This window comes from Heteronotia binoei, chromosome 15 (assembly GCF_032191835.1).
Source record: "Heteronotia binoei isolate CCM8104 ecotype False Entrance Well chromosome 15, APGP_CSIRO_Hbin_v1, whole genome shotgun sequence".
Lineage (NCBI taxonomy): Eukaryota > Metazoa > Chordata > Lepidosauria > Squamata > Gekkonidae > Heteronotia > Heteronotia binoei.
Window position 1 is genome coordinate 3,416,806 of NC_083237.1, and position 27,538 is coordinate 3,444,343.

Genomic DNA, 27,538 nt, shown 5'->3' on the forward strand with positions numbered 1-27,538 from the left:
GCTCCTGGGAGAGCCCTCTCAGCCCCACCCACCTCGCAGGGTGTCTGTTGTGGGGGAGGAAGGGAAAGAAGATTACAGGCCGCTCTGAGACTCTGTCCTTGAAAGGGCAGCTTCTGGGAGAGCTCTCTCAGCCCCACCCACCTCACAGAGTGTCTGTTGTGGGGGAGGAAGGGAAAGGAGATTACAGACCGCTCTGAGACTCTGTCCTTGAAAGGGCAGCTTCAGGAAGAACCCTCTCAGCCCTACCCGCCTCACAGGGTGGGGTCTGTTGGGGGAGGAAGGCAAAGGAGATTGCAGGCTGCTCTGAGACTCTGTGCTTGAAACGGCAGCTCCTGGGAGAACTCTCTCAGCCCCACCCACCTCGCAGGGTGTCTGTTGTGGGGGAGGAAGGGAAAGAAGATTACAGGCCGCTCTGAGACTCTGTCCTTGAAAGGGCAGCTTCTGGGAGAGCTCTCACAGCCCCACCCACCTCACAGAGTGTCTGTTGTGGGGGAGGAAGGGAAAGGAGATTACAGACCGCTCTGAGACTCTGTCCTTGAAAGGGCAGCTTCAGGAAGAACCCTCTCAGCCCTACCCGCCTCACAGGGTGGGGTCTGTTGGGGGAGGAAGTCAAAGGAGATTGCAGGCTGCTCTGAGACTCTGTGCTTGAAACGGCAGCTCCTGGGAGAGCCCTCTCAGCCCCACCCACCTCGCAGGGTGTCTGTTGTGGGGGAGGAAGGGAAAGAAGATTACAGGCCGCTCTGAGACTCTGTCCTTGAAAGGGCAGCTTCTGGGAGAGCTCTCTCAGCCCCACCCACCTCACAGAGTGTCTGTTGTGCGGGAGGAAGGGAAAGGAGATTACAGACCGCTCTGAGACTCTGTCCTTGAAAGGGCAGCTTCAGGAAGAACCCTCTCAGCCCTACCCGCCTCACAGGGTGGGGTCTGTTGGGGGAGGAAGGCAAAGGAGATTGCAGGCTGCTCTGAGACTCTGTGCTTGAAACGGCAGCTCCTGGGAGAGCCCTCTCAGCCCCACCCACCTCGCAGGGTGTCTGTTGTGGGGGAGGAAGGGAAAGAAGATTACAGGCCGCTCTGAGACTCTGTCCTTGAAAGGGCAGCTTCTGGGAGAGCTCTCTCAGCCCCACCCACCTCACAGTGTGTCTGTTGTGGGGGAGGAAGGGAAAGGAGATTACAGACCGCTCTGAGACTCTGTCCTTGAAAGGGCAGCTTCAGGAAGAACCCTCTCAGCCCTACCCGCCTCACAGGGTGGGGTCTGTTGGGGGAGGAAGGCAAAGGAGATTGCAGGCTGCTCTGAGACTCTGTGCTTGAAACGGCAGCTCCTGGGAGAGCCCTCTCAGCCCCACCCACCTCGCAGGGTGTCTGTTGTGGGGGAGGAAGGGAAAGAAGATTACAGGCCGCTCTGAGACTCTGTCCTTGAAAGGGCAGCTTCTGGGAGAGCTCTCTCAGCCCCACCCACCTCACAGAGTGTCTGTTGTGCGGGAGGAAGGGAAAGGAGATTACAGACCGCTCTGAGACTCTGTCCTTGAAAGGGCAGCTTCAGGAAGAACCCTCTCAGCCCTACCCGCCTCACAGGGTGGGGTCTGTTGGGGGAGGAAGGCAAAGGAGATTGCAGGCTGCTCTGAGACTCTGTGCTTGAAACGGCAGCTCCTGGGAGAGCCCTCTCAGCCCCACCCACCTCGCAGGGTGTCTGTTGTGGGGGAGGAAGGGAAAGAAGATTACAGGCCGCTCTGAGACTCTGTCCTTGAAAGGGCAGCTTCTGGGAGAGCTCTCTCAGCCCCACCCACCTCACAGAGTGTCTGTTGTGGGGGAGGAAGGGAAAGGAGATTACAGACCGCTCTGAGACTCTGTCCTTGAAAGGGCAGCTTCAGGAAGAACCCTCTCAGCCCTACCCGCCTCACAGGGTGGGGTCTGTTGGGGGAGGAAGGCAAAGGAGATTGCAGGCTGCTCTGAGACTCTGTGCTTGAAACGGCAGCTCCTGGGAGAGCCCTCTCAGCCCCACCCACCTCGCAGGGTGTCTGTTGTGGGGGAGGAAGGGAAAGAAGATTACAGGCCGCTCTGAGACTCTGTCCTTGAAAGGGCAGCTTCTGGGAGAGCTCTCTCAGCCCCACCCACCTCACAGAGTGTCTGTTGTGGGGGAGGAAGGGAAAGGAGATTACAGACCGCTCTGAGACTCTGTCCTTGAAAGGGCAGCTTCTGGGAGAGCTCTCTCAGCCCCACCCACCTCACAGAGTGTCTGTTGTGGGGGAGGAAGGGAAAGGAGATTACAGACCGCTCTGAGACTCTGTCCTTGAAAGGGCAGCTTCAGGAAGAACCCTCTCAGCCCTACCCGCCTCACAGGGTGGGGTCTGTTGGGGGAGGAAGGCAAAGGAGATTGCAGGCTGCTCTGAGACTCTGTGCTTGAAACGGCAGCTCCTGGGAGAGCCCTCTCAGCCCCACCCACCTCGCAGGGTGTCTGTTGTGGGGGAGGAAGGGAAAGAAGATTACAGGCCGCTCTGAGACTCTGTCCTTGAAAGGGCAGCTTCTGGGAGAGCTCTCTCAGCCCCACCCACCTCACAGAGTGTCTGTTGTGGGGGAGGAAGGGAAAGGAGATTACAGACCGCTCTGAGTCTCTGTCCTTGAAAGGGCAGCTTCAGGAAGAACCCTCTCAGCCCTACCCGCCTCACAGGGTGGGGTCTGTTGGGGGAGGAAGGCAAAGGAGATTGCAGGCTGCTCTGAGACTCTGTGCTTGAAACGGCAGCTCCTGGGAGAGCCCTCTCAGCCCCACCCACCTCGCAGGGTGTCTGTTGTGGGGGAGGAAGGGAAAGAAGATTACAGGCCGCTCTGAGACTCTGTCCTTGAAAGGGCAGCTTCTGGGAGAGCTCTCTCAGCCCCACCCACCTCACAGAGTGTCTGTTGTGGGGGAGGAAGGGAAAGGAGATTACAGACCGCTCTGAGACTCTGTCCTTGAAAGGGCAGCTTCAGGAAGAACCCTCTCAGCCCTACCCGCCTCACAGGGTGGGGTCTGTTGGGGGAGGAAGGCAAAGGAGATTGCAGGCTGCTCTGAGACTCTGTGCTTGAAACGGCAGCTCCTGGGAGAGCCCTCTCAGCCCCACCCACCTCGCAGGGTGTCTGTTGTGGGGGAGGAAGGGAAAGAAGATTACAGGCCGCTCTGAGACTCTGTCCTTGAAAGGGCAGCTTCTGGGAGAGCTCTCTCAGCCCCACCCACCTCACAGAGTGTCTGTTGTGCGGGAGGAAGGGAAAGGAGATTACAGACCGCTCTGAGACTCTGTCCTTGAAAGGGCAGCTTCAGGAAGAACCCTCTCAGCCCTACCCGCCTCACAGGGTGGGGTCTGTTGGGGGAGGAAGGCAAAGGAGATTGCAGGCTGCTCTGAGACTCTGTGCTTGAAACGGCAGCTCCTGGGAGAGCCCTCTCAGCCCCACCCACCTCGCAGGGTGTCTGTTGTGGGGGAGGAAGGGAAAGAAGATTACAGGCCGCTCTGAGACTCTGTCCTTGAAAGGGCAGCTTCTGGGAGAGCTCTCTCAGCCCCACCCACCTCACAGAGTGTCTGTTGTGCGGGAGGAAGGGAAAGGAGATTACAGACCGCTCTGAGACTCTGTCCTTGAAAGGGCAGCTTCAGGAAGAACCCTCTCAGCCCTACCCGCCTCACAGGGTGGGGTCTGTTGGGGGAGGAAGGCAAAGGAGATTGCAGGCTGCTCTGAGACTCTGTGCTTGAAACGGCAGCTCCTGGGAGAGCCCTCTCAGCCCCACCCACCTCGCAGGGTGTCTGTTGTGGGGGAGGAAGGGAAAGAAGATTACAGGCCGCTCTGAGACTCTGTCCTTGAAAGGGCAGCTTCTGGGAGAGCTCTCTCAGCCCCACCCACCTCACAGAGTGTCTGTTGTGGGGGAGGAAGGGAAAGGAGATTACAGACCGCTCTGAGACTCTGTCCTTGAAAGGGCAGCTTCAGGAAGAACCCTCTCAGCCCTACCCGCCTCACAGGGTGGGGTCTGTTGGGGGAGGAAGGCAAAGGAGATTGCAGGCTGCTCTGAGACTCTGTGCTTGAAACGGCAGCTCCTGGGAGAGCCCTCTCAGCCCCACCCACCTCGCAGGGTGTCTGTTGTGGGGGAGGAAGGGAAAGAAGATTACAGGCCGCTCTGAGACTCTGTCCTTGAAAGGGCAGCTTCTGGGAGAGCTCTCTCAGCCCCACCCACCTCACAGAGTGTCTGTTGTGGGGGAGGAAGGGAAAGGAGATTACAGACCGCTCTGAGACTCTGTCCTTGAAAGGGCAGCTTCTGGGAGAGCTCTCTCAGCCCCACCCACCTCACAGAGTGTCTGTTGTGGGGGAGGAAGGGAAAGGAGATTACAGACCGCTCTGAGACTCTGTCCTTGAAAGGGCAGCTTCAGGAAGAACCCTCTCAGCCCTACCCGCCTTACAGGGTGGGGTCTGTTGGGGGAGGAAGGCAAAGGAGATTGCAGGCTGCTCTGAGACTCTGTGCTTGAAACGGCAGCTCCTGGGAGAGCCCTCTCAGCCCCACCCACCTCGCAGGGTGTCTGTTGTGGGGGAGGAAGGGAAAGAAGATTACAGGCCGCTCTGAGACTCTGTCCTTGAAAGGGCAGCTTCTGGGAGAGCTCTCTCAGCCCCACCCACCTCACAGAGTGTCTGTTGTGGGGGAGGAAGGGAAAGGAGATTACAGACCGCTCTGAGACTCTGTCCTTGAAAGGGCAGCTTCAGGAAGAACCCTCTCAGCCCTACCCGCCTCACAGGGTGGGGTCTGTTGGGGGAGGAAGGCAAAGGAGATTGCAGGCTGCTCTGAGACTCTGTGCTTGAAACGGCAGCTCCTGGGAGAGCCCTCTCAGCCCCACCCACCTCGCAGGGTGTCTGTTGTGGGGGAGGAAGGGAAAGAAGATTACAGGCCGCTCTGAGACTCTGTCCTTGAAAGGGCAGCTTCTGGGAGAGCTCTCTCAGCCCCACCCACCTCACAGAGTGTCTGTTGTGGGGGAGGAAGGGAAAGGAGATTACAGACCGCTCTGAGACTCTGTCCTTGAAAGGGCAGCTTCAGGAAGAACCCTCTCAGCCCTACCCGCCTCACAGGGTGGGGTCTGTTGGGGGAGGAAGGCAAAGGAGATTGCAGGCTGCTCTGAGACTCTGTGCTTGAAACGGCAGCTCCTGGGAGAGCCCTCTCAGCCCCACCCACCTCGCAGGGTGTCTGTTGTGGGGGAGGAAGGGAAAGAAGATTACAGGCCGCTCTGAGACTCTGTCCTTGAAAGGGCAGCTTCTGGGAGAGCTCTCTCAGCCCCACCCACCTCACAGAGTGTCTGTTGTGCGGGAGGAAGGGAAAGGAGATTACAGACCGCTCTGAGACTCTGTCCTTGAAAGGGCAGCTTCAGGAAGAACCCTCTCAGCCCTACCCGCCTCACAGGGTGGGGTCTGTTGGGGGAGGAAGGCAAAGGAGATTGCAAACTGCTCTGAGACTCTGTGCTTGAAACGGCAGCTCCTGGGAGAGCCCTCTCAGCCCCACCTACCTCGCAGGGTGTCTGTTGTGGGGGAGGAAGGGAAAGAAGATTACAGGCCGCTCTGAGACTCTGTCCTTGAAAGGGCAGCTTCTGGGAGAGCTCTCTCAGCCCCACCCACCTCACAGAGTGTCTGTTGTGGGGGAGGAAGGGAAAGGAGATTACAGACCGCTCTGAGACTCTGTCCTTGAAAGGGCAGCTTCAGGAAGAACCCTCTCAGCCCTACCCGCCTCACAGGGTGGGGTCTGTTGGGGGAGGAAGGCAAAGGAGATTGCAGGCTGCTCTGAGACTCTGTGCTTGAAACGGCAGCTCCTGGGAGAGCCCTCTCAGCCCCACCCACCTCGCAGGGTGTCTGTTGTGGGGGAGGAAGGGAAAGAAGATTACAGGCCGCTCTGAGACTCTGTCCTTGAAAGGGCAGCTTCTGGGAGAGCTCTCTCAGCCCCACCCACCTCACAGAGTGTCTGTTGTGGGGGAGGAAGGGAAAGGAGATTACAGACCGCTCTGAGACTCTGTCCTTGAAAGGGCAGCTTCAGGAAGAACCCTCTCAGCCCTACCCGCCTCACAGGGTGGGGTCTGTTGGGGGAGGAAGGCAAAGGAGATTGCAGGCTGCTCTGAGACTCTGTGCTTGAAACGGCAGCTCCTGGGAGAGCCCTCTCAGCCCCACCCACCTCGCAGGGTGTCTGTTGTGGGGGAGGAAGGGAAAGAAGATTACAGGCCGCTCTGAGACTCTGTCCTTGAAAGGGCAGCTTCTGGGAGAGCTCTCTCAGCCCCACCCACCTCACAGAGTGTCTGTTGTGGGGGAGGAAGGGAAAGGAGATTACAGACCGCTCTGAGACTCTGTCCTTGAAAGGGCAGCTTCAGGAAGAACCCTCTCAGCCCTACCCGCCTCACAGGGTGGGGTCTGTTGGGGGAGGAAGGCAAAGGAGATTGCAGGCTGCTCTGAGACTCTGTGCTTGAAACGCCAGCTCCTGGGAGAGCCCTCTCAGCCCCACCCACCTCGCAGGGTGTCTGTTGTGGGGGAGGAAGGGAAAGAAGATTACAGGCCGCTCTGAGACTCTGTCCTTGAAAGGGCAGCTTCTGGGAGAGCTCTCTCAGCCCCACCCACCTCACAGAGTGTCTGTTGTGGGGGAGGAAGGGAATGGAGATTACAGACCGCTCTGAGACTCTGTCCTTGAAAGGGCAGCTTCAGGAAGAACCCTCTCAGCCCTACCCGCCTCACAGGGTGGGGTCTGTTGGGGGAGGAAGGCAAAGGAGATTGCAGGCTGCTCTGAGACTCTGTGCTTGAAACGGCAGCTCCTGGGAGAGCCCTCTCAGCCCCACCCACCTCACAGGGTGTCTGTTGTGGGGGAGGAAGGGAAAGGAGATTGTTAGAGAGCCAGTTTGGTGTAGTGGTGAAGCGTGCGGACTTATCTGGGAGAATCGGGTTTGATTCCCCATTCCTCCACTTGCACCTGCTGGAATGGCCTTGGGTCAGCCATAGCTCTCGCAGGAGTTGTCCTTGAATGGGCAGCTGCTGTGAGAGCCCTCTCAGCCCCACCCACCTCACAGGGTGTCTGTTGTGGGGGAGGAAGGGAAAGGAGATTGTGAGCCGCTCTGAGATTCTTCGGAGTGGAGGGCGGGATATAAATCCAATATCATCATCTTCTTTGTTGAGGTCCGAGGAAGCTGTCTTGTACCGTATCAGACCCTCAATCCATCACAGTCAGTCTTGTCTGCTCAGACTGGCAGCAGCTCTCCAGGGTCTCAGGCAGAGAAAGGTCTTTCACCATCTCCTGCCTGCTCCTTTTCACTGGAGGTGCCGGGGACTGAACCTGGGACCTTCTGCATGCCAAGCAGAGGTTACAACCAGCGTTCCCTCTAAGCTGAGTTAGTGTGAGCTAGCTTACTGTTTTTTTTAGCCTCCGGCTCACACATTTTTGTCTTAGCTCAGGAAGGATGGCCCCAGAGCAAACTCATTGATGCAGGAGCTAATCTGCTCACTCACAACAGAGAGCCAGTTTGGCATAGTGGTTAAATGTGCGGACTCTTATCTGGGAGAACCAGGTTTGCTTCCCCACTCCTCCACTTGCAGCTGCTGGAATGGCTTTGGGTCAGCCATAGCTCTCTTATCTGGGAGAATCGGGTTTGATTCCCCACTCCTCCACTTGCACCTGCTGGAATGGGCTTGGGTCAGCCATAGCTCTTGCAGAGCTGTCCTTGAAAGAGCAGTTTCTGGGAGATTTCTCTTAGCCCTACCCACCTCACAGGGTGTCTGTTGTGGGGGGAGAAGATATAGGAGATTATGAGCCGCTCTGAGTCTCTGATTCAGGGAGAAGGGCGGGGTATAAACCTGCAGTTTTAATGCCAGTCGCTGACAAAGTAGGATTTTTGCTCACAAGACTCTGCAGCTTAGAGGGAGTATCCGCTACAACCGCTCCCTGCAGTCAGCAGGAGTAGGTTGACGGTTTTGGCCCCTCCACAAAAGGCACACCTGTCCCTTCTTGGACCTGCTGTGTGCAGGGGGGGGGGGCTTGTCTTGCAACCGGTTGGCATGGGCCGCGAGAGGGGATTCCGCTCAGCTCTTGTCCTGCCCATGGCTGGGAAGAAGGCGAGGCCCACCAGCGCACTGGCGCATTTCAGCGCACACCGCTTGTGTCGCTCGGGCAACTTGGCAGCAGAGCGTGAAAGCCCCAAGCCACAGCTGTGGTTCATCTTTAGCACCTGGCGTTTTGAGACACACTTGCCCTAAACATGGAAGCTCTGTTTTGGCAGTCGTAGCTGACACCTGTGACTAGACCAGTCTTCCGTGGGTTTTTCTAATCCTTACCAGGAGCCACCTTTTCCTAGCGGTTGTCGAGCTCTGTGCGTTTTCTTTTCCTCCCTGCGCCTTCTCGTTTCTTCGCTCCCAGGTTCATTTCAACGAGGACAAGACCAATTACATGAAGCTGGACGTGGTCCTGGGGGGCCAGCTGGCGCTGCGCTGCGTGGAGGAGTTTCGGCCCACCAGCTCTGGGCCCCAGAAGGCCGAACTGCGGGTGTGCCACGTTTCGGGGCTGGTGCTGCTCAGGCCGCCCGAGACCATTCGGCTCCAGACCATCCCAAACGTCCAGCTGAAGGCTGACCGCTACCTCACCTACTTTGGCCTCTTCCAGGTTCACTGACGGACCGGACCTGGGACGAATGGAGGGCCTGCGTCCTGGGGGTGGGTGGGTGGAAGGGGTCGAGTGGCGAGGGAGAGGAAAGAGGCGGGCGCTGGCTCTGTGCTGCAGGCGCCGTTTGCTTCTAGCTGTGCCGGATCTGACCACGAGGGGCTCTCGTGTCCCATTGACTCCCCTGTGAATTCTGCAGATCTTCTGGGTGCTGACCTCCCTTTCTTGCAACCCACCAAAAACTCCGCAGTGCATTTTTCTGCTCACCCACGGAGGAGGAGGAGGGAAAGCCACCATAGCCGCGTCCCACGGAGAACATCTGGACCCCAGCTGTAAACCAAAAAGGCACAACACCTACATTTCCCCAAAGATGTGGACTCCCCGGCCTGGTTGCCACGTTTCCTTTGTGGATTATATTGTCTTCCAAACGCTGCTACGCTTTTCTCCTCTGCTGGGCGCTGCACCGTTGTGAGTTGCTACGCCTCATAGTATTCTGCCGTTTCCTTTGGTTTGTCGGAAGTGGCCGAACTCTTTCGAACGTGCCTCGTGCCGGTGTCCAGATGCTGAGGACTTTGTAGGCTCAACCACCAGAGGCCGTGTCTGTATATGCAGGCTGCAGTTCCAGTGACAGCCAGCAGGAGGTGCGACAAGACACAGAAGGACAGGGAATGGCCGGCTTTGACTAATCCCGCCCACCTGGGCCAGCTAAGAGCCAATGGAACGACGGGAATCTTCCCCATTGGCTGAGGAAAGCAAAGGGAAGCTCAAGGAACAGCCCTTGGGGAGCTGTCCCGCCCCTCCATCCATTGACCGACTTTGATGTGGGGGCCGGGCAGGGGGAGGAAGTTGATACAAGTGAAGGATGAGTCGAGATGGGACTGCAATTATTATCACTTAACACAGAACGAAAATTTTTAATGAAAATTTCTTGATAACAGAAGTCTTGTCGTCCGATAGTTCTGTACCTAGAGCCTCCCAGTTCCCAAATGTGGAGAGCCGGGGTGGTGTAGCGCTTAGAGCAGGGGTCCTCAAACTACGGCCCGCGGGCCAGATGCGGCCCGCTGAGGATGTTTATGCGGCCCGTCGGGTTATGGCAAAATCAGACTGGAAGTGACATTCGACCTAAACTCGCGTTAGCAACGCACACTTCTGGCACTGGGCTGAGGTGATACTGAGGTGAGGTGAGTTCCCAGGCCGGGGTGTGTGTGGTGTGGGGAAGAGAGAGAGATGCAGAAGACGGAGAACTGACGGCCCGCGGCCTTGTACAGTAATGGCAGTCCGGCCCTCCAACAGTCTGAGGGACAGTGAACTGGCCCCCTATTTAAAAAGTTTGAGGACCCCTGGCTTAGAGTGTCAGAGTAGCAGCTGGAGACCTGCGTTCAAATCTGCACTGTGCCACGGAAGCTCGCTGGGTGACTTTGGCAAAGTCACACACTCTTGGGTTAGCCTACCTCGCAGGGTGGTGGTTGTGAGGATAAAATGGAGGAGAGGAGATGGATGCAAGCCATTTTGGGTCCCACTGGAGAGAAAGGTGGGGTCATAAATCTAGTAAATAATAACGTATACGTGGGGGGGAACACTAGGCATGATCTCACCTCAACTCTGCTCTCTTGTTTCTTCATGCTGTTATTTTCACATTCCCCATCCCAGTGCATTTTCTGTCCTTTTCTCTGCGATCCAGCCATAGCCCTTGGCTTATTTAGCATTTGAAGGGGTTTAGCATGCACAAAGTGCTTTCTGTCCGTTCTGAGCCCCACGTTTAGCGTTGCCAGTCTCCGGGGGGGGCAGGGAAACAGGTCGAAAACCAGCCTCCAAAGATGATAATCAGCAAAACACCATGGTTTATTAATTAGATTTAAGCCTCTGCGAAACGTGGGTTCAAGTACTACTGCGTTGTGTTTTCTTCATTGTGCCCCTTCCTGTACGGAAGAAATTTTTGAACCTTCGGTCTCCATGGACAACTCTACCCACAGAACCTCTATGAATGTTTGGAGATTTAATAGCTTTGGGATGACTTTGGGTGTGGGTTTCTAGATTCTGAATGTGTTATTCTTCCCACTTGTATTGACAAAAAGTCTTTTTGATACTTATTTAAGTGTTTCGTTGCTTATTATCTTTGGAGGCTGGTTTTTGCGGAGGCTTTTGACCTGTTTGCCTGCTCCATTATCCGCTTGGCTCTGTGTTGGTTACACAGTCCCCCGGTTGGGAGCCCCTCCCCCCGCTTCAGGGTCATGAGAAAGCGGTGGGGGGGGGGGAAATGTCTGCTGGGCACTCCATTATTCCCTATAGAGACCAATTCCCATAGGGTATAATGGTGAATTGATCCATGGAGCTCTGGGGGGGGGCTGTTTTTTGAGGTAGAGACACCAAATTTCCAGCATAGCATCTCGTGCCTCTCTTCAAAACACCCTCCAAGTTTCAAAAAGATTGGACCAGGGGGTCCAATTCTATGAGCCCCCAAAGAAGGTGCTCCTATCCGTCATTATTTCCAGTGGAGGGAAAGCATTTAAAAGGTGTGCAGTCCCTTTAAAGTTAAGAGCCCCATGGCGCAGAGCGGTTAAGCTGCAAGTACTGCAGTCGGAGCCCTCTGCTCATGACCTGAGTTCGATCCCAGCAGAAGCTGGTTCAGGTAGCCAGCTCCAGGTTGACTCAGCATTCCATCCTTCCGAGGTCGGTCAAATGAGTCCCCAGCTTGCTGGGAGGAAAGCGTAGATGACTGGGGACTGGATGGGCCATTGGCCTGATCCAGCATGGCTCCTCTTATGTGACTCAGAGTGCTGGACTGGATGGGCCACTGGCCTGATCCAACATGGCTTCTCTTATGTCCTTATGTGACACAGAGTGTTGGACTGGATGGGCCACTGGCCTGATCCAACAGGGCTTCTCTAATGTTCTTACTTGACACAGATTGTTGGACTGGAGGGGCCTTTGGCCTGATCCAGTATGACTTCTCTTATGTTCCTATGTGACACAGAGTGTTGGACTGGATGGGCCACTGGCCTGATCCAACATGACTTCTCTTATGTGACACAGAGTGTTGGACTGGATGGGCCACTGGCCTGATCCAACATGACTTCTCTTATGTTCCTATGTGACACAGAGTGTTGGACTGGATGGGCCACTGGCCTGATCCAACATGACTTCTCTTATGTTCTTATGTGACACAGAGTGTTGGACTGGATGGGCCACTGGCCTGATCCAACAGGGCTTCTCTAATGTTCTTACTTGACACAGATTGTTGGACTGGAGGGGCCTTTGGCCTGATCCAACATGACTTCTCTTATGTTCCTATGTGACACAGAGTGTTGGACTGGATGGGCCATTGGCCTGATCCAACATGACTTCTCTTCTGTTCTTATGTGACACAGAGTGTTGGACTGGATGGGCCACTGGCCTGATCCAACATGACTTCTCTTATGTTCTTATGTGACACAGAGTGTTGGACTGGATGGGCCACTGGCCTGATCCAACAGGGCTTCTCTAATGTTCTTACTTGACACAGATTGTTGGACTGGAGGGGCCTTTGGCCTGATCCAACATGACTTCTCTTATGTTCCTATGTGACACGGACTGGATGGGCCACTGGCCTGATCCAACATGACTTCTCTTATGTTCTTATGTGACACAGAGTGTTGGACTGGAGGGGCCACTGGCCTGATCCAACATGACTTCTCTTATGTTCCTATGTGACACAGAGTGTTGGACTGGATGGGCCACTGGCCTGATCCAACAGGGCTTCTCTAATGTTCTTACTTGACACAGATTGTTGGACTGGATGGGCCACTGGCCTGATCCAACAAGGGGTCTCTTATGTTCTTATGAGCCAGATTTGAATTACCTCCTCATGCCATTGAAGTTTAATGGTGACCTTGGCCCAGTCACACACTCTTAGGGTTGCTGTGAGGATAAAATGGTGTGAGGAGAACAGAGTAGGCCAGGGGTGGCCAGTGGTAGCTCTCCAGAAGTGTTTTGCCTACAGCTCCCATCAGCCCTAGCCATTGGCCATGCTGGCTGGGGCTGATGGGGGAAGGAAAGGTCCCCTGTGCAAGCACGAGTCGTTTCCGACTCTGGGGTGACGTTGCTCTCACAACGTTTTCACGGCAGACTTTTGACCGGGTGGTTTGCCATTACCTTCCCCAGTCATCTACGCTTTCCCCCCAGCAAGCTGGGGACTCATTTGACCAGCCTCGGAAGGATGGAAGGCTGAGTCAACCTCAGGCCGACTACCTGAATCCAGCTTCCGCCGGAATCGAACTCAGGTCATGAGCAGAGAGTTCAGACCAGGAGTTGTAGGCAAAAAACATCTGGAGAGCTACCGTTGGCCACCCCTGGAATAGGCTGCTTTTGGTCCCCATCAGGGGAGAAAGGCAAGGCATGAATTAATTGAACAAGTGGACTCCGTGGCATTACACCCCAGGGTTGCCAAGTCTGTGTTGGGGTGAAGCTGGGAGGGGGCGGGGTTTGGGGAAGGGGGAGGAGCCTCAGCAGAATGGCGTGGAGTCCCCTCTCCAAAGCAGCCATTTCCTCCAGGGGAGCTGATCTCTGCCAGCTGGAGATCAGTTGTAAAAGCGGGGGATCTCCAGGCCCCACCTGGAGGCTGGCAACCCCATTATACCAGGGGTGTCAACCACGCAGGCCCCTGGAGGGCTCCTATCAGGCCTCCGAGCAACTGGCTCTTGTCTGCTTCCTTCTCCCTCTGTTGCTCCCTTCTGCATCTCAGTCGCACAGGAGCTACAGAGCAAAGCCTCGGTTTTCTCCATTGGTTGAGACTCCTCCCCCTTCTGGTCCCCTGGGGAAGGCAGGAAAGAGCCAGAGCTTCCTTTGCCCAGTTCCCTGGATCTCGTGGGAGCTCTACAGAGAAAGCACCTTTATGACCAAAACGTGCTAATGTTTTAATCACGTTCGAAGTTTTATTTTTAAAAATCTCTGCTACCTAATCTTAAACAGATCCAAGCGGGCAGCCGTGTTGGTCTGAAGCAGCTGAACAAAGCAGGAGTCAAGGGGCACCTTTAAGACCAACCCGTTTTTATTTAGAACGTCAGCCTTCATGGGCTCTTCTTAAGCACACTTCATCAGACAAGGAATCCGGCTTTGGGTTCCGGAGCAGCAGCTGGTGCCATGTCCTGCCACAAAGCCCTTGGAGACCACTGCCTACCAGCTCTGTGTGGCTCTGCTCAGCTATGTGTGGCTTTGCTCCCTGTGCTGGATTCCTCGTCTGACGAAGTGTGCTTAAGAGCACACGAAAGCTGACGTTCTCAATAGAAATGGGTTGGTCTTAAAGGTGCCCCTTGACTTCTGCTTTGTTAATCGTAAAAAGGTACAGACATGGCCCGGCCCAGCCCAACAAAGTCTCATTTATGTCAGATCATAACAAATTTGTTTGACACCCCTGCATTATACCCTACAGCAGGGGTGGCCAACGGTAGCTCTCCAGATGTTTTTTTGCCTACAACTCCCATCAGCCCCAGCCAGCATGGCCAAAGGCTGGGGAAGATGGGAGTTGAAGGCAAAAAAAACATCTGGAGAGCTACCGTTGGCCACCTCTGCCCTACAGAGACCCCTCCCCTTCCCAACGCCCCCTCCCCAGGCTTCACTCTCAGATCTCCAGGAATCTCCCAACCTGGAGTTTAGGTTTTATTAAATTTATACTCCATTCTCCCCTCCAAAGCAGGCTCAGGGCTGCTATACTAGCTGACAATCTTTGTTGTTCAGTCTCACAGTCGAGTCCGACTCTTTGTGACCCCGTAGACCAAGTCACGCCAGGCCCTCCTGTCTTCCACCATCCTCTGAAGTCTGCTCAAATTCGTGTTTGGTATATAAGTAATGCTGTCCAGCCATCTCCTCTTTTGCCGTCCCCTTTTCTTTGGACTTCTGTCTTTCCCGGCATCAGGATCTTCTCCAGGGAGTGCTCCCTTCTTATTGGGTGGCCAAAGTATTTGAGCTTCACCTTCAACACCTGACCTTCCAGGGAACAGTCAGGGTTGATTTCCCTTAGGACTGACTGACTGGATCTTCTTGCAGTCCAAGGGACTCTCAAGAGTCTTCTCCAGTGAATGCTCCCTTCTCATTGGGTGGCCAAAGTGTTTGAGCTTCACCTTCAACACCTGACCTTCCAGGGAACAGTCAGGGTTGATTTCCCTTAGGACTGACTGACTGGATCTTCTTGCAGTCCAAGGGACTCTCAAGAGTCTTCTCCAGGGAGTGCTCCCTTCTCATTGGGTGGCCAAAGTATTTGAGCTTCAGCATCTGACCTTCCAGAGAACAGTCAGGGTTGATTTCCCTTAGGACTGACTGACTGGATCTTCTTGCAGTCCGAGGGACTCTCAAGAGTCTTCTCCAGAGAGTGCTCCTTTCTCATTGGGTGGCCAAAGTATTTGAGCTTCAGCTTCAGCACCTGACCTTCCAGGGAACAGTCTGGGTTGATTTCCCTTTGGACTGACTGGTTGGATCTCCTTGCAGTCCAAGGGACTCTCAAGAGTCTTCCTTCTCTCTTGAAGTATAGTTGGCAATACTAGTTTGTAGAAGTGTGGAGGGAGGTGCCGGAACGGGGCCTGGGCAGGCAGGCAGGGAGAGAGGCCTGTGCCATGTTGTGCTCTTCCCTTGGTTCTCCTCGAAGGGCTAAATAACACCTTGGCTCCGCTCCTCGCTGGGCGGGTACACTTGGCAGCCATGGGCACAGCGCAGCTTCCTCAAACCCCAGGGGCATTGCACAATCTCCCGCCTGCCTTGGCACAGGCTCAAGCCCTACCAGCTAGATGCTGCCAGTCCTGCCGCGGGGCACAAAGGCCTGTCCCAGCCACGCAGAGCATTTGGAGCGGCGTTCCTTCTGGCGCTGAGCCCGTCTAAAAGGGCACGGACCGGCCGGCGGACTGCGAGGGTGGCTGAGGGCGGGCCGGGGGGAGCTGGCAGGGCCGAAATGCGGGTTCTGCTCGGGCATCCCTTCGGCAGGAAGGCTCGGTAGGGCCGAGGAGGGCCGCGGGGTGGGTTGTGGGGCATTCCGCTGCAAAGCTGCCTGGACTGGAGGATCCTAAGAAGGCCAAAGGGGTCCCCTAGGAAGGCAGGCTGGGCGTAGCAGCCAGGGCTGTGGGCCTCTGTGGGAAGGAACAGTGGGAATCCAGCTGCCGGCTTTCCTTCCCAGCACTTGGAGAGTATTGCGGGAGTCAAGGTCGCTAGGCTTTGGGAGCTGAAGTTTGGGGAGGAAACTGCTGGAGGGGGGGGTGTCTAGCAACCAGATCGGGGACAGGAAGGGGTCTCCACGAAGGGCTTTGTGGCTGGACAGAACGATGACTCCAGCTGCCGCTCCGGAACCCAAAGCCAGCGCCGGGCTGCGGCTGGAGCCCCACCGATCCCCCTCTCTCCTGGGGGCTCTCTGGGTGGGCGGGGGGGCTCTGGGGGTGGGGGTGGCCGCCTGCCTGCTCGCCCTCCTCTCCCTGCACCACCGCCTGGGAGCCCTGCAAGGGGGGCTCGCCCAGCTGAGAGAAGAGTTGCGGTCTCACAGGCACCGAGACGAAGGGCCCCTCCGAAACCCCCAGGTAAGACAGGGTCTGCTTTGCACAAGCAGAGAGGCGGGGTGGGGGGGGATAGGAAGGTGAAGGGAGTCGCAGCTCCAAGAGCTTCCGGAATCAGCCAGTGCCCCCAGACCCCCTCAAGTTAATTAGCAAGCGTGGCCTCTGAGCCCGTGCAGAGTGCTGGGAGATATGGAAGGAGGATTGTGACTCTCATAGCCCCAGGTGACCCTGGAGATCCCTTCCAACTCTATGATTCTAGTTAAGACGGAGTCTTAATTTACACAAGCAGAAAGGGGAGGGCAAGAGGCAGGAGGGGCCCAGGAAGACGGAGGGAGTCATAGCTCCAAGAACTTTCGGAATCAGCCAGTCCTGTGCCCCCAGACCCGTCAAGTTAAGAAGCAAGCAAGGCCCCAGGCGGATTGATCTGCGGGGATCTGGGGCTCTGCGGGGGGCTGTTTTTTGAGGCAGAGGCACCAAATTTTCAGCAAAGCATCCAGTGCCTCTCTCCAAAATACCCCCCAAGTTTCCAAAAGATTGGACCAGGGGCTCCAATTCTATGAGCCCCAAAAGAAGGTGCCCCTATCCTTCTTTCCAATGGAGGGATGGCATTTAAAAGGTGTGCGGTCCCTTTAAATGTGATGGCCAGAACTCCCTTTGGAGCTCAGTTACGCTTGTCACACCCTTGCTCCTGGCCCCACCCCTAAAGTCCCAAGATATTTCTTGAATTGGATTTGGCAACCCTAGCAAGGCCTTTGAGCACGTGCAGAGTGCTGGGAGATACGGAAGGAGCCCTGGGACTCCCGTAAGCCCCTGACAGAGCCATGTGAAATTGCTCTTTTGACTTGAGTCCCGGGCAGCAGCTTCTCCCCTCTGCCCGGGTTGCAGGATGAATCCCAGAAGTGTCCCAGCCTTGTCTGGGGACGGCTGAGCCGAAGAGTGAAGGCAGGACACGTTTGCTGCACGGTGCTGCAAGTTGGCAACGCTCAAGGGAAGGGAGGGATTGATACAGTTCTCATGATAGCGGACTGAACATACCAGACCTTTCTCCCCCCCCCCCCTCACTCCTCCCAAGAAAATTTGCTCTGCTAGAAATGGGATTTTTTGGTGTGTGCTGCTGCCCCCCCCCCCCCGGCTGCCGACAACCTCTCATGCGGAGCGTCCTCTTGGCTCTCTGCCTTTCCCCTGTGCTTTCCGAGAAACCAGATTAGTTTATTTTGCACGCCAATGAAGCCGGCCTCCTCTTTGCAGCCCAGAGTCGGCTTCTCCAAATCCCACCTGGGCCTGTGGCCAAAGCCGGGAAGGGAGTTCAGTTCCCCGCCATTGCCAGGAATCAATCAAAGGGGAGGGGAGAGACAGGGAATCTCCCCCTCCCTCCCTCCCGGTGAATTGGCAATTGTCATGTAAGGAAAGGCAGTTTGGGAGATGGGTGTGTAGACCAGGGGTGGCCAAACTGTCGTTCCGGAGCCACATGTGGCTCCTTCTCATATATTGTATAGCTCTAAAAGCCCCCACAGCCCCATCCACCGACTTCCAGAAAGTATTTGTTGCTTTAAATCACTGCTCCAAGCCAAGGCAGCAGGGGCTTGCAGAATGCATTTAAAGCCAGAGGTTGTTTTTTTTGAGCAGGAACGCCGTTCTGGCTTGCTTGGCGTGGGGGGGGGGCTAATATGCAAATGAGTTCCTGCTGGGCTTTTTTTGTAGAAAAGCCCTGAATGAAACAATGGTGGAGTCAGGGGGTGTATGGGCTAATATGCAAATGAGTTCCTGCTGGGCTTTTTCTACAAAAAAGTAGAAAAGTTAAAGTTCTGCTTAAAGTTAAAGTTGCTTCCTTTCTACCTCTCTTTCCCTCCCCATCAGTTTTTCCTTCCTTCCTTCCTTCCTTCCTTCCTTCCTTCCTTCCTTCCTTCCTTCCTTCCTTCCTTCCTTCCTTCCTTCCTTCCTTCCTTCCTTCCTTCCTTCCTTCCTCCCTCCCTCCCTCCCTCCCTCCCTCCTCCCTCCTTCCCTCCCTCCCTTCCCTCCCTCCCTTCCCTCCTTCCTTCCTTCCTTCCTTCCTTCCTTCCTTCCTTCCTTCCTTCCTTCCTTCCTTCCTTCCTTCCTTCCCTCCCTCCCTCCCTCCCTCCCTCCCTCCCTTCCTTCCTTCCTTCCTTCCTTCCTACATCTGACGCTCCTGTCTTGCGGCTCTCAAACATCTGACGTGTATTCTATGTGGGTCTGGTGTTAAGCAAGTTTGGCCACCCCTGGTCTAGAGGACGCATTTCATCTCAAACCGAGACTTGGAAGAAATGGACCTCTGAGCAATCTGCAGAAAGCTCCCTTGACCGGGCAGGTTTGGATTCAGACTTACCAGAAAGAACTGCCCCTTAGTGGGGAGCTTAAACGGACTCTGCACATGTTCCGTGGCATGCTGTAATTCCGAAGTAGGAGATGTAAAATCGTCTGCCCGTGTTAGGTCTTGAACCCGGGCTCCCAGCCTCCAGAGACTAACCCAGTTCCTATTTCTTCTCTCCCATATCTAACTGTTCCCCTTTGAACTTCCTGTTCATTTACTGCCATTAAGGGTGGGGGGAGCACGCTATTGTTGTGTGCCTGCAGAACAGAAGCTGCCTTCTGGTCACCTGCCAATTATCAGGTGATCAAACGGCCGGGAAACGGCTTCCCGGTGCCTGTCTCCTCTCTGGGCCGGCCTGATCCCACGGCTTTAACGGCTCTTCCACATGAAGGAATGAACCTCAGGGTACTTTCTCCTATCACTTTATTGGGTTTTTAAAAATTATTATTTTCCAAAAGGCAACCATAGTTTGAACACGAAGAAAATGCACCCTACGAGGGGAAATCACTCCTCCGTTTTTGCATGCTGAAATGCTGGGTGGACTCAGCCTGCTGGACCTCTTTCCCTTTCCTCCATGCTGTTAACGTCATCCGTTTGCAGCTTCTCCATTTCCATTTATCAATCCAGGCTTGGATTTTCAGAGCAGTTTCCTGTTTCCAGTGCCTTGCAAGAAAGAAAAAAAAACAATTCCAGCAGCTGTTACTAAGTATAAAAGAGTTGTTATTCCATGGAGTAACTTTCCGCAACTTGGGTATCAGATAATGACGCAGAAGCCATTTAGGAAACAATAGGTTAGTGTCTGGAGAGCCCCGTGGCGCAGAGTGGTAAAGTTGCAGCACTGCAGTCCAAGCCCTCTGCTCATGACCTGAGTTCGATCCCAGTGGAAGCTGGTTCAGGTAGCTGGCTCCAGGTTGACTCATCTTTCCGAGGTAGGTAAAATGAGTACCCAGCTTGCTGGGGGGAAAGTGTAGATGACAGGGGAAGGCAAAGGCAAACTACCCCGTAAAAAGTCTGCTGTGAAAACATTGTGAAAGCAATGTCACCCCAGAGTCGGAAATGACTCTGGGGACTACTTTGTCTTACCTTAGGTTAGTGACTGCACCCCTCCATGAGTCTCTGTGAGCTCTTGCTTGCTAAAAAAGTGGGCTGGGGGTCTGAGATCAAGAATTCACCACACTGACGGTGGCTCAGTGGTAGAGCATCTGCTTGGGAAGCAGAAGGTCCCAGGTTCAATCCCTGGCATCTCCAAAAAAAGGGTCCAGGCAAATAGGTGTGAAAAACCTCCGCTTGAGACCCTGGAGAGCCGCTGCCAGTCTGAGAAGACAATACTGACTTTGATGGACCGAGGGTCTGATTCAGTATAAGGCAGCTTCATAGGTTCATAGGTTCAATTCTCGAGTTCTCTCCCCACTCATGTCTCTGGTTACCACCTTTACAGAAGCAACAGCTGCTGTGCTTTTAAAAGACCCAGCAGTGTGTGTGTGGCGGGGTGGGGGGGGGTGGGGGTGGGGGGTGGGGCGGAGTAATTTTCCATCCCGTTGATTGCCTGAAATGCAGGTGGGATGATTCCTTTTGTGTCTTCTCCTGTACTTGGGCCAGGTTGCCACCTTCTAGGTGGGGCCTGGATTTCTTTGGTTTGATCCCAGTGGAAGCTGGTTCAGGTAGCTGGCTCCAGGTTGACTCATCTTTCCATCTTTCCGAGGTAGGTAAAATGAGTACCCAGCTTGCTGGGAGGAAAGTTTAGATGACAGGGGAAGGCAAGGGCAAACTGCTGATCTCCAGATTGCAGAGATCCGTTCCCCTGGGGGAGACGGCATCTTCAGAGGGCAAATTCTAAGGCCCACACTCCAGGTGAAATCCCCCCCCCCGAAATTCTCCACTCCGTAGGCACCGCCTTCAAATTGCCAGGAATTTCCCAGGTCAGAGTTGGGAGCCTTCTACCTGGCAGCCTCCTAGCATGACACACACCTGGGTGGAGGGGTGGTGGTGGTGGTGGCCAGTGAGCTAAATGACCCGTTGAGCAGATCTGGCATTCCTCTCTGTCTCAGTTCCAGGAGGCTGAAGACTTCCTGATGTCCTGGGCTCTACAACAGAGGCCTTTGACACCCCCAGAAAGGAGGAAGAGGGACTTGAGGAAGGCTTCCCGGGAGTCCACCCGCCTACGCAGTGAGTAGGCAATTGCAAAATGCACCTTCCTGAAACCCTGAATCACCTGTCCTGTGCAAACAAGTCAGGATTACACCGTTTCGGTCACAAATGCTGCTTTAAGCAAACTTTTTAACGGCAGCTTCCTTGAGGTAGGGTCCCTCCGTCCACTCCTTTCCCAAGTATTTATATGTTTGCATACTTTGTTTTTACCCTGCCCTTTCCCCCAACGGGGACTCAAAGCAGTTTACATCCTTCTCCTCTCCTCCCTTTTGTCCTCACAACAACCCTGTTGTGTGGCCGGTCCCAAGTGCTTGGGGGGCACAGTGGGAGGGGTGACCGGTCCCAGGTCATACAGTGGGCTTCTGTGGCAGAGTGGGGATTCGAACCTGGATCCCCTATGGTTTTCCCTAGACTCTAATCTAGTTGTTCCACAGCAGACCAACACGGCTGCCACCATGGCAACCCTGTGGGTTTTCAAGGCAAGAGACGTCCAGAGGTGGTCTGCCTCGTTCTTGCGACCCTGGACTTCCTCGGTGGTCTCCCATTCAAAGGCAGGGACAATTCTGGTGAGTTTCCAAGATCTGATGAGATCATAAGAGAAGCCATGTTGGATCAGGCCAAAGGCCCCTCCAGTCCAACACTCTGTGTCACATAAGAACATAAGAGAAGCCATGTTGGATCAGGCCAAAGGCCCCTCCAGTCCAACACTCTGGGTCATATAAGGACATAAGAGAAGCCATGTTGGATCAGGCCAATGGCCCATCCAGTCCAACACTCTGTGTCACATAAGAACATAAGAGGAGCCATGTTGGATCAGGCCAATGGCCCCTCCAGTCCAACACTCTGTGTCACATAAGAACATAAGAGGACCCATGTTGGATCAGGCCAATGGCTCCTCCAGTCCAACACTCTGTGTCACATAAGAACATAAGAGAAGCCCTGTTGGATCAGGCCAATGGCCCATCCAGCCCAACACTCTGTGTCACATAAGAACATAAGAGAAGCCATGTTGGATCAGGCCAATGGCCCATCCAGTCCAACACTCTGTGTCACATAAGAACATAAGAGGAGCCATGTTGGATCAGGCCAATGGCTCCTCCAGTCCAACACTCTGTGTCACATAAGAACATAAGAGAAGCCCTGTTGGATCAGGCCAATGGCCCATCCAGCCCAACACTCTGTGTCACATAAGAACATAAGAGAAGCCATGTTGGATCAGGCCAATGGCCCATCCAGCCCAACACTCTGTGTCACACAGTGGCCAAAAAGCCCAGGTGCCACCAGGAGGTCCATCAGTGGGGCCAGGACACTAGAAGCCCTCCCACTGTTCCCTCCCCCGCCCAAGCACCAAGAATACACAGCATCACTGCCGCAGACATAAGAACGTAAGAGAAGCCATGTTAGATCAGGCTACACGGTGGCCAAAAAACCCAGGTGGCATCAGGAGGTCCACCAGTGGGGCCAGAACACTAGAAGCCCTCCCACACTTGCCCCCCCGCCAACCACCAAGAATACACAGCATCACTGCCTGAGACATAAGAACATAAGAGAAGCCATGTTGGATCAGGCCAATGGCCCATCCAGTCCAACACTCTGTGTCACATAAGAACATAAGAGAAGCCATGTTGGATCAGGCCAATGGCCCATCCAGCCCCACACTCTGTGTCACATAAGAACATAAGAGGAGCCATGTTGGATCAGGCCAATGGCCCATCCAGCCCAACACTCTGTGTCACACAGTGGCCAAAAACCCCAGGTGCCACCAGGAGGTCCATCAGTGGGGCCAGGACACTAGAAGCCCTCCCACTGTTCCCTCCCCCGCCCAAGCACCAAGAATACACAGCATCACTGCCGCAGACATAAGAACGTAAGAGAAGCCATGTTAGATCAGGCCACACGGTGGCCAAAAAACCCAGGTGGCATCAGGAGGTCCACTAGTGGGGCCAGAACACTAGAAGCCCTCCCACACTTGCCCCCCCCCCCCCGCCAAGCACCAAGAATACACAGCATCACTGCCTGAGACATAAGAACATAAGAGAAGCCGTATTGGATCAGGCCAATGGCCCATCCAGCCCAACACTCTGTGTCACATAAGAACATAAGAGAAGCCATGTTGGATCAGGCCAAAGGCCCATCCAGTCCAACACTCTGTCACATAAGAACATAAGAGAAGCCATGTTGGATCAGGCCAATGGCCCATCCAGTCCAACACTCTGTGTCACATAAGAACATAAGAGAAGCCATGTTGGATCAGGCCAAAGGCCCATCCAGTCCAACACTCTGTCACATAAGAACATAAGAGAAGCCATGTTGGATCAGGCCAATGGCCCATCCAGTCCAACACTCTGGGTCACATAAGAACATAAGAGAAGCCATGTTGGATCAGGCCAATGGCCCATCCAGCCCAACACTCTGTGTCACATAAGAACATAAGAGGAGCCATGTTGGATCAGGCCAATGGCCCATCCAGCCCAACACTCTGTGTCACACAGTGGCCAAAAACCCCAGGTGCCACCAGGAGGTCCATCAGTGGGGCCAGGACACTAGAAGCCCTCCCACTGTTCCCTCCCCCGCCCAAGCACCAAGAATACACAGCATCACTGCCGCAGACATAAGAACGTAAGAGAAGCCATGTTAGATCAGGCCACACGGTGGCCAAAAAACCAAGGTGGCATCAGGAGGTCCACCAGTGGGGCCAGAACACTAGAAGCCCTCCCACACTTGCCCCCCCCCCCCCGCCAAGCATCAAGAATACACAGCATCACTGCCTGAGACATAAGAACATAAGAGAAGCCGTATTGGATCAGACCAATGGCCCATCCAATCCAACAATTGTGTGTCACACAATGGTAAAAAAAACCAGGGGCCATCAGGAGGTCCACCATTTGGGCCAGGACACTAGAAGCCCTCCCACAGTGCCTCCCAAGCATCCAGAATTCAGAGCATCGCTGCCTCAGACAGAGAGTTCCAACGATAAGCTGTGGGTAATAGCCACGGATGGACCTCTGTTCCATATGCTTATCCAATCCCTTCTTGAAGCTGGCTATGCTTGTAGCCAGTGCCACCACCAGTGTTCCCTCCATGCTGAGTTAGCGTGAGCTAGCTCACAGATTTTCAGCCTCCAGCTCAAAGATTTTTGTCTTAGCTCAGAAAGGATGGCATTGCAACTCCGAATAGGGTTGCCAAGTCCAATTTTAGAAATATCTGGGGACTTTGGGGGTGGAGCCAGGAGACATAGGGGTGGAGCCAAGATCAAGGCCTTGACAAGCATTACTGAACTCCAAAGGGAGTTCTGGCCATCACATTTAAAGGGACGGCACACCTTTTCAATGCCTTCCTTCCACAGGAAATAATGAAGGAGAGGGGCACCTTCTTTTGGGGAATTGGACCCCCTGATCCAATCGTTTTGAAACTTGGGGGATATTTTGGGGAGAGGCACTAGACACTGTACTGAAAATGTGGTGCCTCTACCTCAAAAAACAGCCCCCCCTCCCAGAGCCCCAGATACCCGCGGATCAATTCTCCATTATTTTCTATGGGAATAAATCTCATATTCATAAGGGAATAATAAGAGTTTCCAGCAGACACTTCCCTCCCCTCCCCCCGCTTTCTGATGACCTTGAAGAGGGGGGAGGGCCTCCAAACCGGGGGATCCCCTGCCCCCACCTGGGGATTGGCAACCCTAACTCCGAATGATATCAGAGAGATGAATCCGTTCCATGGCCCTCTTTTATAGGGCTGTAAACAGAGAGCTTCCACATGGGGTTATGTAACTCCAGCGAGGGCTTAATGTTGTTCTGGTTACTGTGAAGAGATGCCAAGAGGAAGGGGGGGGTTCCCCGGCACGTTCTGCGGAAGCAGAGTGCAGTGCGAGAGGTGTGCCCCAGAATCCTTTGCAGCGCCATCACAAAATACTGTCTGCGTAGTGCCCAGACAGCATGAGCCAGACAGAGAAGCCGCTTCCATCCGTTGGCCTGACAGAGGGGTGAGGGGAAAGGCAGAAGGACACGTGTTGTGGGTGGCTTTGCAGGGGAACCGAAAGTGCGCTGCGAACAGTGCCGGAGCAAACCCCGTGGAGGCCCCTAGGCAGTCAAAAAATCTTGGGGGCCGCCTCACAAATTACCTCAGAGTTGGAGCGTCCACCTCGCCACTCGTGGCCCCCACTGCAGCCGGCAGGGACCTTCTCAAAAGCCCCTTTAACGAAGCTGTGGGGGAGAAGCAGAGAGAGGCAAACTTGGAAATGACGCCAGCAGTCACACGAGGCAAATCGGGCAAAGCGTGGCTCAGTTGCTGGCTGTACCTGCAGGCTGGGAGGGCTGCAAGCAGGGGGGAAACGGGTAGAGGGGACCCATAGACCACTGCCCATTCGGCCTAATTGTTCGGGAGGGGGCTGTCCTTTCGTTTACATCCTTCTCTCCCCAAAGTAGCTTACATCATCCCCTCTCCTCACAACAGCCACCCTGTGAGGTAGGCTAAGCTGTGAGTGATCAGCCCAAAGTCAGTTTCCGTGGCAGTGTGGGGATTCGAACCTGGAGCTCCCCAATCAGTCCTAGACTGGCCCTCTCGGCTTGCAGGCTTTCTTTATTGCCTCCTCCCTGATCCGGGAAAGGCAGAGTCAGGGAAAGGGCGGACAGAGAATGTCTCCCTCACTAGGGTTGCCAATCCCCAGGTGGGGGCAGGGGACCCCCCAGTTTGGAGGCCTTCCCCCCGCTTCAGGGTCATCAGAAGTTGGGGAGGGAAATGTCTGCTGGGCACTCATTCCCTACAGAGACCGATTCCCATCGGGAATAATGGAGAATTGATTCATGGTTATCTGAGGAAGGGGGGGGGGCTGTTTTTTGAGGTAGAGACACCAAAGTTTCAGCATTGCATCCAATGTCTCTCCTCAAAAGACCCTCCATGTTTCAAAAGGATTGGACCAAGGGATCCAATTCTATGAGTTCCCAAAGAAGGTGCCCCTGTCCTTCATTATTTCCAGTGGAGAGAAGGCATTTAGGGGTGCGGTCTAACGGTCAGGAAGTTCTTCCTAATGTTGAGCCGGAAACTCTTTTGATTTAATTTCAACCCACTGGTTCTGGTCCTACCTTCCAGGCCCATAGGAAACAATTCTACACCCTCCTCTATAGGACAGACCTTCAAGTCCTTGAAGATGGTGATCAGATCACCTCTCAGCCGCCTCCTCTCCAAGCTAAACATCCCCAGCTCCTTCAACCTTTCCTCATAGGACTTGGTCTCCAGACCCCTCACCATCTTCGTTGCCCTCCTCTGGCCCCGTTCCAGCTTGTCTATATCCTTAAAATGTGGTGCCCAAAACTGAAGACAATACTCCAGGTGAGGACTTACCAGAGCAGAGTAAAGTGATACCATCACGTCACGTGATCTGGACACTATACCTCCTTTGATACAGCCCAAAACTGCATTTGCCTTTTTAGCCACCGCATTACACTGCTGACTCGTGTTCAGCGTATGATTCACTAAGACCCCTAGATCCTTTTCACACATACTACAGCTAATAGAGAAGATAGAGAAAGAAGTCCTTTTCTCACAATACGAGAACTCATGGATGTTCAATGAAATTGCTGAGCAGTCAGGCTAGAATGGATGAAAGGAAGTCCTTCTTACCCAAAGAGTGATTAACACATGAAATTCACTGCCACGGGAGGTGGCGGCGGCTACAAGCATAGCCAGCTTCAAGAGGGGATTGGATAAGCATATGGAGCAGAGGTCCTTCGGTGGCTATTAGCCACAGAGTATTGATGGAATTCTCTGTCTGGGGCAAGTGATGTTTTGTATTCTTGGTGCTTGGGGAGGGGGCACAGTGGGAGGGCTTCAAGTGTCCTGACCCCACTGGTGGATCTCCTGATGGCACTTGGCGTTTTTTGGCCACTGTGTGGCACAGAGTGTTGGATTGGATGGGCCACTGGCCTGATCCAACATGGCTTCTCTTATGTTCTTATGTGACACAGAGTGTTGGACTGGATGGGCCATTGGCCTGATCCAACATGGCTTCTCTTATGTGACACAGAGTGTTGGACTGGATGGGCCACTGGCCTGATCAAACATGGCTTCTCTTCTGTTCTTACGACCTTTGCCATACTTTTCCAGCTGTCACAAAGTGCGCTGTACGTTCCCAGTGTCAGGGTTGGGGAATTCTAGCTTGGCGGAAGCCAGTTCCTGGCAGATGTGAGTCCCAGAACCTCTCTGTGCCAATCGCCCCTCTCAGACGTTCTGAATGCCAAGAGTGTGCGATTGCAATAAAAAAGGCCAATGCCATGCTGGGAATTATTAGGAAGGGAATTGAAAACAAATCAGCCAGTATCATCATGCCCCTGTATAAATCGCTGGTGCGGTCTCATTTGGAATACTGTGTGCAATTCTGGTCACTGCACCTCAAAAAGGATATTATAGCATTGGAAAAAGTCCAGAAAAGGGCAACTAGAATGATTCAAGGGTTGGAACACTTTCCCTATGAAGAAAGGTTAAAACGCTTGGGGCTTTTTAACTTGGAGAAATGTTGACTGCAGGGTGAGATGATAGAGGTTTACAAGATTATGCATGGGATAGAGAAAGTAAAGAAAGAAGTCCTTTTCTCCCTTTCTCACAATACAAGAACTCGTGGGCATTCAATAAAATTGCTGAGCAGTCAGGTTAAAACGGATAAAAGGAAGTACTTCTTCACCCAAAGGGTGATGAACACGTGGAATTCACTGCCACAGGAGGTGGTGGCGGCTAAAAGCATAGACAGCTTGAAGAGGGGGTTGAATAAAAATATGGAGCAGAGGTCCATCAGTGGCTATTAGCCACAGTGTGTATATATATATGTGTGTGTGTGTGTGTGTATGTATGTGTATGTGTGTATATATATATATATATATATATATATATATATATATATATATATATATATATATATATAATTTTTTTGGCCACTGTGTGACA

At 54.1% G+C, this 27,538-nt stretch overlaps 1 protein-coding gene across 1 annotated transcript in view; it reads left to right on the plus strand.

Annotated features, from left to right (window-relative positions):
* Nucleotides 1–27,538, plus strand: part of TNFSF12 (TNF superfamily member 12) — a 47,885-nt gene that overhangs the window by 9,888 nt on the left and 10,459 nt on the right. The window contains exons 7-10 of the mRNA XM_060256493.1: nucleotides 8,375–8,623; nucleotides 8,814–9,082; nucleotides 18,715–18,856; nucleotides 20,500–20,617. Of these exons, the coding sequence (XP_060112476.1) occupies nucleotides 8,375–8,623; nucleotides 8,814–9,082; nucleotides 18,715–18,856; nucleotides 20,500–20,617 (778 nt within the window). The remainder of the gene's footprint in view (nucleotides 1–8,374; nucleotides 8,624–8,813; nucleotides 9,083–18,714; nucleotides 18,857–20,499; nucleotides 20,618–27,538) is intronic.